Consider the following 11,216-nt stretch of genomic DNA (forward strand, 5'->3'; position numbering starts at 1 on the left):
AAAAAAAAAAAAAAAATAGTCTGTAGCTTATGTATACCTACTGCAGTATAAAAATGATAAAGAATAGCGATGTGGTAGAGTAAGAAATAAAGGCCTCCATGTGAGAGTTGAGAATCAAACCCAGGTCCTCTATAAGAGTAGGCAGTACTCTTAACCACTAAGCCATCTCTCCAGCTTCCCTTCTGCCTTTTTAACTGTGTGGTGTTGACTTTGATAGAGTATTTGTGGCTGTTTAATGTTAATGTGCTCTTTTGATAGGGTTTCCTTTTTTAGGCTATTATAAATTATGCTGGGAGTATTCTAGAGCTAACTAACTTTCCTGTGTGTGGGAAGGGGGATCTATATGGTTCCGTAATTGCTGCTCACTTTCACTTTGAGGAGGGCTGGGATTGGAATTCATTCAGCCTTAGTACTACGAGACGCTTAATATCATCTTGTGATTAGTTTATATGATTATTTTTGTTTCCAGACAGCTGTACAGTTCAGGCTGGCCTGGAGCTGCCTTAGCCTCTCCATTGCTAGGTTATAAGCATATTCACAGGTGCCAAGCAGCACACAGCTTTTAACTAGACAGTTAAGTTCTATTTAGTAAGAGATAACTATATGGTGTTTGTTTCCTCCATCTTAGTAGCAGCCAGTCATGCTTCTTCAACCAATGGTGATGTTCAGAGTAGTCAGTAGTTTTTCTTCTATCATGGGATAAAGGGAAGCACTGACTTAAAACTCTTAAGTCAGTGGCTTAGCAACCAAATGATTTATGAAGGTGCATACATTTACGGCCAAAGGCCCAAAATAAGAAATGTGGAAAGATACACTTTTTGTAAATAATGCCTTGTTGGAACCTCTAACAGTCTATTAATTAACATCTATGGTAATTTTTGCTGAAAAGGGCAGAACTAAGTGGTTTAAGAACACATTGTCTGCCGGGCGGTGGTGCCTTTAAATCCCAGCACTCGGAGGCAGAGGCAGGCGGATCTCTGTGAGTTCCGAGGCCAGCCTGGTCTAGAAGAGCTAGTTCCAGGACAGGAACCAAAAAAAGCTACGGAGAGACCCTGTCTCGAAAAATCAAAAAAAAAAAAAAAAAAAAACCCACCTTGACACCTTAGAATAATTACCTGCTAGCTTTATAGGAAGGTGTGCTGACAGGTTTATTTGTTTCTTTGTTTTTTAAAGAGGAAAGGTTTTATTGCTGTCCACATGATGTGAAGACAGTGGGACTTTATAGTTAGCTAAGGCATTTCTGAGTTAGGTATTTATCTGTTTAGATAGTGTAATTAGTAATAATGGTTAAGATATGTGCTTTATTCCTAATTCTGCACCAAGATTACTAGCCTGTATTAACTTTTACCAAATTGGTCTATTTGTAAGTCTTGATGGTGCGGATTTTAAGCATGGGATTCAAATTGGTAGCCAACAAAACCAACCTATTAGGATCACATACTAGTTTAGTGGTTGGAAATGATTAAATTATCAAAGCTTAGTAAAAACATACGTAAATCAGATACATTCTTGTATATAATTTTTGTTTTTAAAGGATACTTTCTCATTGACTTAGGTCAGTGTTTCTTATTTGGGGACAATTGTTACCAGGAGACATTTGGCAATATTTGGAGATGTTTTGTTTGGCATAGCTTGGGGGTGGGAGTAGGTAAAGGCCAAGGATGTTTGTACCCTGTGCAAAGAACAACTCAAATCCCAGCAAGGAAGTATAAGGTCTAGAATGTAAGTATTGAAGTAACTGTTAAGATACTGAAGAAAAAAAAAGCTGGGTGATGGTAGCACACGCCTTTAATCCCAGCACTTGAGACAGAGGCTGGTGGATCTCCCAAGTCCAAAGCTAGCCCGGGCTACACAGAGAAACCCGGTCTCAAAAGAAAAAGAGCATGGTTTTTAAAAAAAGAAATACACACTCTTTGCTTCTAATAGTAATGGAGAGCTGGAGAGAGGACCCCATGATAAAGAGTGGTGACTGCCCTCCCAGAGGATATGGATTGGGTTCCCAGTTTAGAACAGAATCATCTGTAGCTATCTGTAGCTCCAGTTCCCAGATCAGGTGAGCCCTTTTGGCTTTTAAGTTAGAACAGAAAGTGAAATGGTCAGTGCGGGGGCACACTTTAATTACAGTGCTTGCTCAGATCAGAGGCATGGCAGATCTCTTGGAGGCCAGGCTACACGAATTCCAGGCTATCTCAAATATAGATTAAATGGTCTTAGTTGCTGTGTCACATTTTCTGTTTAAAATTCCTAAGAGCCTAGAAATATAACTCAGTGGTAGAGTACTTACCTCTCATGGACCAGGTTCCATCTCTAACAATGGAGGAGTAAGGTCTTAAAGAGTAAAATTTGGTAGAAATAGTACTGTTGTTAATTGTGAGTTTCATTGCATTAACAGATCTGAGTGGGATGTCCTTTTGAAGGATGTGCAATGCTCAATCATAAGTGTGACAAAGACTGACAAGCAGGAAGCTTATGTACTCAGGTAAGTGCTGTGGGTGTTGAGTTGCTGTCCTGATCATAGTCTTTATGAAATACCACTCTTCTACCAGAATCTGTTTTCCATTTTAAGAATCTGGGGTGAAATATAATTTTTTTGTTTCTAGATCGGTTTTTTTTTTAAAGCCTTGCCTTAACCTAGCTGTCATGGTACCCACATCTGTTGGATGAAGGAAAATTAGGTACAAGGTTGGTTTAACCAATAAATGCTTTGAATAGTTTATATTGTAAACCTTGGGCCTTGCAATAAATATACATAATATCTTTTTTAAAACTTAAGTATGTGTTTGGCATACGCAGATGTTTGTCAAAATATAATGTTGTACAAAAGAATTGATTTACTCAAAAGGCTTGTTATTTAGTTAAGTGAAAAATCATGCGAGAGCAGTCGTGTCCAAGGGGAGGTAAAAGTATGTATTTAGTAAAGAGTGGTAAGCATACAACTCTTACCAGCCCTACTTGGTTAGGCTGTTGTGTGTGGTATCCAGACATAAGAGTGAATGGGAAATAAAAACTGAATTCTATTCACTCTAAAGGAAAATAAAATCACACAATCTCAGGGTAAATGCATGTACTCCACATGTTCAGAATTAACGTGTATGTGTAGAATGAGGAATGACTGAATGTAGGTTATAGACATGAACTATAAAAGGATATAGAGCTAATTTTCTAGTTCTAATTTTGTTGTTGATTATTAGGTTTTGGTGATGAGTACATATAAAGTATATCCAATGGTGATGTAAAAATTACAAATATTGATGTACATTACACTAATTGTATTCTCAGTAATACGTGCTGGGGTAATGATCACTTGCCTTTCTGTTGCAGTGAGAGTAGCATGTTTGTCTCCAAGAGACGTTTCATTTTGAAGACATGTGGTACCACCCTCTTACTGAAAGCACTGGTTCCCCTGTTGAAGCTTGCTAGGGATTACAGTGGGTTTGACTCAATTCAAGTAAGTGCTGGACATGTTTAAAACTGATAATGGTTTTTGTTTTGGTTGAATTTCAGTATCTTACCTCAAAGAAAGGAATGTTATTGAAATGTCAGAATTGGTTTCTTTGTACCTGTGGTTGGGACTGAACCCTAGGCTTCACATGGTGCTAATCCAATTTTCTGTCACTAAACTATACTACCTGCCCTGCTAATGGTGTTTTGGGGCATACCCTAAGCTTGTCTCAAACTCAGTTCTCTTGCTTTTCTTCTGGAATTCATTAGTAAGTGCACATTACTGCACTTAGCCTATTTTGGGGAGTGGAAGTGAGGGGGTCTGGTTTTGGAGCCCTGGCTGGTCTCAAACTTACACTCTTGCTTTAGTGTCCTTGGTGCAAAGATTGAAGCTGTGAACCAGCATACCTGCACCACTAGTATAGTTATGAATAATTACTCAACTATCCTTGTAAGAAATCTAAAACATGGGCACTTAGTGTTGACTATTATAAAACACTTTCCATGTAAGTCTGAATTGAGATCTGTTTTCCATTCCAGCTTAAAAAGTACATTACAGGGGGCTGGAGAGATGGCTCAGTGGTTAAGAGCATTGCCTGCTCCTCCAAAGGTCCTGAGTTCAATTCCCAGCAACCACATGGTGGCTCACAACCATCTATAATGAGATCTGGTGCCTTCTTCTGGCATACAAACATACGTGGAAGGAATGTTGTATACATAATAAATAAATAAATCTTTTTAAAAAATACATTGCAGTAGTGAAAGTATGCATTTTAATGTCATTCTGGTCGCTAATTTGTGCTTCAGTTGGAATATTTGTAACATTTTTATTTTCTTGTCTTTTCTATATGTAGAAAATTGATTTAGGGGAAAAATTTTAAAGATCTCTCTTCTTTCTTTTAAGAGCTTCTTTTATTCTCGTAAGAATTTCATGAAGCCTTCTCACCAAGGGTACCCACACCGGAATTTCCAGGAAGAAATCGAGTTTCTTAATGCAATTTTCCCAAGTAAGTAAAAATAGAATGTAGTAATTCTTGTCTTTTAAAATTGGGGATGCAACTATTTAAAGATGCATGGGTGTTTTGTTGTGATCTCTGAAGCAGGGTCTCGCGATCTTTGAGGTCTGGGGCTGGACTGGAACTCCAGGGATTGTTTGAATTATTTGCTACAGGGCGGGTGGGGGGTAGCACTATATTCTATGCTTTGTTTTTCTTTACCTGGATGTTAAAGATCTCACACAAATTTTGGTTGTGGGTTTACAAGTTGTATTGTGCACTTGTAAAATAATGTCAGTGCTGTTAAGGTGGACAGAATGTCATGGGAAGCAAGGCAAGGGGGCTTGTACCTGTTCCCTGGTTACTAACTAGACTGAAGGATCCCTTGAGCCTCAACATTCAAGGCTAGTCTGGGCCAGATAGTGAGAACTTGTTTCAAAGACTAGGGAGAGAGTACAATTGTAAGTTGCTTGCTATACAAGGACCCAAATTTGATCTACATTTAAAATAAGGACAGGCCCAACCAGGTGGTGTGGTCGAATGAGTTTGTAGTGCTGGTACTGTAGACGCAGAGACTGGTAGGTTCTATGGCTCACAGCCTAGCCTAGTCTGCAGACTTTAGGGCCAATATCCCAAAAAATGAGGTAGATGGCGCTGAACCTAAGACGTCTTAATAACTTTGCAAAATCACTTACAGGAATGGCTTTAAAGGTGAAAACCTAAGGGTAAGGTATGTGTAGCTCACAAATAGTGGTGAACGCATACTTAGCGTGTATGAGGCCCTGAATTTGATCTTCAACACTTCAAGAAATTAAAAAGACTTCAGACATTTGCCAGTAATTTATGACCTCAGACACTACGTGCTGCCAGAGTGTGGTGGGTATTTACTTGGTGTCATTTCCAAGTTGGTTTACTGTGCTAAGGGAAATTTTGAAACAATTTGGGAAGGATATGTAAGTAAAACAGCTTACCTTGATTAGAAGACTAGGAAAGTAGCCAATTCCCTGCCCTGTGGGAGTTTAGGAAGAGGGTAAAGTTTTCTCTTAGTTGTCTCAACCATTTATATTTCAAGAGTATCAGTGGCAGCCCCCCTTCCCCCAAAAAAGGGTGTTTAAGAGCAAAGGGGAGGAGCTGGGTGGTGTGAGCAGTTGCTGCTCTTACCAAGGACCCGGATTTGGTTCCTGGTGTTGGCATGGTGATGATGCCATGTGGTGCCAGCAGCTCATACAGCAGACCTTTAAAACGGCATTCTAGGAATTCACCCACTTTAATTTCTCTTCACTGATGTTTTTAATAGGTGGCAAATAATACTGTTTATTGAATGGCTAATAATGAACCATCCTGTTAAGTGAGTTTTTAGAAATATCTTCTTTCCTTACAGACGGAGCAGCATATTGTATGGGACGTATGAATTCTGACTGTTGGTATGTAATTTTGATTTGGTTTTGTTGCCCATATGTGTGGGTTTTGAGGAAATGGAAGTAGTGTTTTTTAAGCTAGTTTTTGGTAGCCTATGCTTCCTAATCCCAGCTGCTCTGGAAGCTGAGGGAAGAGGAACAAGACCAGCAAAGACCATATAGTGAGACAAAAAGGGAAAAGGATGGAGGTGTGGTTCTGTGGTAGAGTGAGTGTTTGGATTCCTGGGTGTTTGAGCAGCTATCCACTGGAGTTTGGTCAGCCACTTAGAACCCTTAAAGAAAGCTGACTCTTCTTCCCTCGGAAGCCATCAGTTGTCACTGGCTTCTATTGAGGTTGGGGCCTTGTGACACCCCTCCCCCCTTCCATTCCAGGCTGGAGTGTTGACTGACTTGATCTTAACAGGCATCCACAATTGCTGTGAGGTTTAAAGTGTGGCCATTATGAGAGGGAGGCATGGGCTTGTTTTGTTTTTTGAGACAGGGTTTTCTCTGTGTGGCCCTAGCTGACCAGGAACCCACTCTGTAGACCAGGCTGGCCCCGAACTTGGAGATCCACCTGCCTCTGCCTCCCGAGTGCTGGGATTAAAGGCGTGCGCCACCATCGCCTGGCCTGGACATAGGCTTCTTGAAAGAACCAATGTAAGGCTTATTCTGAACTGTCTGTGGGTTATGTTCTGCTTCTATCTAGGTACTTGTATACTTTGGATTTCCCAGAGAGCCGAGTAATCAGTCAGCCAGATCAAACCCTGGAAATTCTGATGAGTGAGCTTGACCCAGCAGTTATGGACCAGTTCTACATGAAAGATGGTGTTACTGCAAAGGATGTCACTCGTGAGAGTGGAATTCGTGACCTGATACCAGGTTTTGTCATTGATGCCACACTGTTCAATCCTTGTGGCTACTCAATGAATGGAATGAAATCGGATGGAACATATTGGACTATTCACATCACTCCAGAACCAGAATTCTCTTATGTTAGCTTTGAAACAAACTTAAGTCAGACCTCCTATGATGACCTGATTAGGAAGGTTGTGGAAGTCTTCAAGCCAGGAAAATTTGTGACCACCTTGTTTGTTAATCAGGTAATTTGACTTCTGTTTTCTTTTTCTCTTTTGACCATATCTTGCACATGCTAGGCAAATACTTCCCAGCTCAACTAATCTGGCAGCTACGAGTGATAAGACCTCAAGGTGAATGAGGTAATGGGATTGCCACGAATGTGTAACAGGGTGACAGCTGGGTGCCATTCACTGGGGTTACTTGGGGCAAAGAAACCTTACATACTTCATTAGATTTTTCAGCAATCCTTGTTTTATATGGCACCCAGTTAGCAAGCTCCTGTTCTACCACTGCTCCCTGTTGACAGCCTGCTTTTCAGCCCACAAGAAAAAAGATGCCTTAATTTGGGACTGGAGAGAGAAAACTTAGCAGTTAAGAGCACCCTTAGTAGAGGACCCGAGTTCAGATCTCAGCGCCTACATCAGCTGGCTCACAAAACACAGAGATGGCAAGGAATCATACAACCCCGTCTCACCACATGACATCTACATACACAAATAAATGCATTAAGAAAATAAATAAATCTTTTTATTGCTGCTGCAGTTAGAGTGAGGTAGTCATCTATTCACAGCATCACTGTTGTCTGAAAATAATCTGGAGATTGAAAGTACTCATGTTTGTTTCCATTTTTCCCCAGAGTTCTAAATGTCGCACAGTGCTTTCTTCACCCCAGAAGATTGAAGGATTTAAACGTCTTGATTGCCAGAGTGCTATGTTCAATGATTACAATTTTGTTTTTACCAGTTTTGCTAAGAAGCAGCAACAACAGCAGAGTTGATTAAGAAAAATGAAGAAGAAAAAACGCAAAAAGAGAAGACACACAGGAGGTGGTGGCTGCTTTTTAGATTTTGATCCTGGGGGCTGTGTTCTCCATGACCACCACCTTATAGTTGCAGAAAGCCCTAGATGTAATGATAGTGTAATCATTTTGAAGTGTATGCATTATTCTATCAAGGAGTTAGATATCTTGCATGAATGCTCTCTTCTGTGTTTAGGTGTTCTACGCCACTCTTGCTGTGGAATTGAAGTGCATGTAGAAAAGAACTTTGACTGTATGAATCTCTACAACACTTGTGAAAATGATCCAATTTGGTTTATGCACAGTGTAATATTTCTGCAGGCATCATCCAAAATCCCCCACAGACAAGGCTTTCGTCCTCATTAGATGCTGGCCTCAACTGAACATCTGCGACTGTTCTATTAAATTGCTGCCAGAGTTTTTACTCCAGTTACCTCCACTTTCTAGAGTATATTCTCTACTAATGTTATTCAAAACCAATTTTTACTTCATACAGGTGTTTTATGCAATGGCAATTAAAGTTTTTCTTCCACAAGTTGAGTCCTTGTAAGAAAATGCTGATTCCAGTGACTGTTTTGTGTTCTATTGTTTTAATAGTTGTTCCTGCATTTATAATCCTGTGATTGATTTCTTCTGTCACCAAAGTCTTTCCCTCTTCTCTCAATTCACGCCCACCCCACCCCCAATTAAAGCAATACACTATTACACTGATCTTAAAATATCCCCCCAAGTGGGAGGATTTCGGAGATGGTCTCTGACCTTTTTTTTTTGTTGTTAAGACATAATGTCTTCTTATTGACTTGAACTGTGGAAGACAAATGAGAAAACTGAATGTATCAAATGAAAAGCATTTTCTCTCCGGGGTGGGTTAGCAGGGAGAACTCATTAAAGACTCAATGGAAACAGTAGGCTATGCAGTGAACTTGAATTAGCTCATGGAGTGCCTGCCATGCCTTCACTAACTTGTTGAGTAGTGACAGAAGGAAGTAAGTCCAACAAGTCAAGCAGATAGTCAATCCTAGACATTCTGACCTCAGTGTGCACTGTCAACTTTTAACCTGTTGCCATCAGTTTCTACTAAAAGGAAATTTTGATTCAAAACAGAATCTGTGGCATTTCTATCTGTGACTTAGAAGTTGTATTTTTGTGTGTGATGCATGTGAGCTGTTCTGACTTCATCTTTTCCTGTGTGGTCTTCCTTTACCATGCTGTTCACATGACCAAATGAAAGGCTGCCCAGAGTGAGGACTGTCCAGATAGTAAACGTATATGCACACACAGATCGTCAGTGGGGCTGGGGCCAGAAACACAGGCTTTCAAGAGTTGGCATGTTAGTGGCAGTTGCAGATATTGTGGTATATAAACAGCTGGGAGAAGAGCAGAATGGACTAAAATTTCCTATTTATTGCCCTTGTACTGTTTTTTTTTTTTTTTTTTTTTTTTTTTTTTGGTGTTTCTGGACTGATACAGTGATGTCTTGTTCCTTCTGTATTTATAATGAAACACTTTTTTAGCGTTTCTAAACATAGAAGCTACTTGGTTTGGAATCAAGTGGTTGGAACACACTCTGGATTTTTACTTTAAGCATGCTGTTGATTGAAGGCTTCGTTGGGGAAGCCTCCAATCAGCTTTATCAATGTGGTTCCATAGTGAGCACAGCAGCTAATGTTTGGACTGCTATTTGGAGGGCCAGTGCTTATTTAAGCTAACTTTGTAACCCAGTAGATTTTCTTGGTTTGCGGTCTGATTCTCCCATCTTATAGAATTATGAATTCTAATATTGAAGTTTGCATAGGTTTGTGTGGAAAGAAGCCTAGAAAACAAACTGTAGATTGGATAGTGATCCTAGTTTGATTGCAAGAGGGGAAGTTTTGGTGCCATAATTTCTTAATTGGTGTTGGACTTTTAATCGGTTGAAATGTTATTTCTGTACCACAATGTAAACTTCAATAAAAGTTTGCTTAATTGTCTAGTAACATTCAGAAAGTTTTCTGTTGCTTGATGTCAACCAAAAACTAGAGAATTTCACAAACATTTGAAAGTAGAAGTTTACATACAGCCCTTTATAGATTTGACTCTGAAGCCATCAATCAGTAGGGGTCTTGTACAATTTTTTTTTTATTGAAGTTTGCTTGGTAGGGACTCTTATCTCTGCTCCTGGTCATTTTGGGGGCTTGTTGGTTGGTTGGTTGTTTTGGGGTTTTTTGTTTGCTTGTTTTGACTAGGTGTCTAGTAAGCATGAAAAATGCTATGTTCTGATATTCTCGGATGGGCTTAAATTAGAAGATATTTTGCTGGTTTTCTGTTTAACAAACCAGGACTGGAATGACTAGATTCCTCAGCTAAAAAGTAGCTGAGGTAAGAGGATCACGTGAGCCCTGTAGGTGGAATAGATATCCCTAGGGGGAAAAAAAATCAAACACTATGCTTGTATATGATGCATAGAACTGTTGGTTAGAATTTCAGTGTTAAACTAGTGAGCATAAGAGATTTGCATTTGTGCCACAAGTCAAATAAGTAAATTTGATGCCTTTATTCTCCTGGACGAATACATGCTACTGTGTGACTGAGTTCCCCACACCCCCTCCACTGTTGCTACTGAAGCGGAAGAGGCACCATTGGCTCTTCTTGGATCTTTTCCCTTCCTTCCTTTAGGCTGTCCCATGAATGCTTGTGTTTCAGCTAAGTTCTGAGTTCTGTGCTTTCCTGACTTCCAGTTTTCTTCCTATTTTCCTTTGATCTGTCAAAAGTGTCTTTACTGCTGCCTGGGTGATAAGTATCTTGACTGAATTCCTGTCTGTAATCCCAGGGGGTCAGGAGGTCAACCTGTGATTTTAATTAATCTTAAAGGTATGGTGGCACACCTTTTAATCCCAGCACACTGGAGGCAGGGATTGGCAGATCTCCAAGTTAAAGAGACCAGCCTGGTGTAGAGCAAGTTACAGAGAAACCCTGTCTCAAAAAGCCAACAAGAAAAGACATGGTAGAGGACCAATTTCCACAAGTTGTCCTCTAACCCCCAATGTCTGTTCCCCCTCACACAAAAGCTTTTCATTTGTTCAATTTAGTATGCAGTAAGTGCTAACCACAGTGCCAAGTATAGATGCATAAAAAATAAATGTATAAAACTATAAACTTTCCATTGACAGTCTATAGTGGGAATGCAAGATCCTTGAAATGAGGGCTAGGCTGTTATACCATATGCCTTCGAGTCCCAGCATGAGAGGGTGTGGCGCTCAAAGCAGATTGGTTTAAAATAAAACAGAATTAGTGAAAATTGAAGGCAGGTTTGAAAGACGCTAGACTAGTTAGGTGAAATGTTAGAGGTTGAATGGTTAACATGTAGTAATGAATGTGCTATGAACACGTTGAACCAGCATGTAACATACGTTTTTTTAATTATTCCCTATTAAAGAAAAGTTGAATCAGATGACCCAGGTTTTGAGTGGCTTCTAACAGTTCCAGCAAAGCCAAAAGTATTCTGGACTTCTTGAGCTCATGCAC

At 39.9% G+C, this 11,216-nt stretch overlaps 1 protein-coding gene across 1 annotated transcript in view; it reads left to right on the forward strand.

The window, feature by feature from the left end:
* The window catches only part of Amd1 (adenosylmethionine decarboxylase 1), a 14,596-nt gene extending 6,344 nt beyond the window's left edge, over positions 1–8,252 (forward strand). The window contains exons 2-7 of the mRNA XM_050138085.1: positions 2,393–2,479; positions 3,322–3,448; positions 4,346–4,448; positions 5,818–5,860; positions 6,543–6,936; positions 7,551–8,252. Coding sequence (XP_049994042.1) covers positions 2,393–2,479; positions 3,322–3,448; positions 4,346–4,448; positions 5,818–5,860; positions 6,543–6,936; positions 7,551–7,691 — 895 coding nt within the window. The 3' untranslated portion in view covers positions 7,692–8,252. The remainder of the gene's footprint in view (positions 1–2,392; positions 2,480–3,321; positions 3,449–4,345; positions 4,449–5,817; positions 5,861–6,542; positions 6,937–7,550) is intronic.
* The last annotated feature ends 2,964 nt before the right edge of the window (positions 8,253–11,216 follow it).

Source organism: Alexandromys fortis, unplaced genomic scaffold, assembly GCF_014885135.2.
Source record: "Alexandromys fortis isolate MF-2015 unplaced genomic scaffold, M_Fortis_MF-2015_v1.1 scaffold_14, whole genome shotgun sequence".
In the NCBI taxonomy this organism is placed as follows: Eukaryota; Metazoa; Chordata; class Mammalia; order Rodentia; family Cricetidae; genus Alexandromys; species Alexandromys fortis.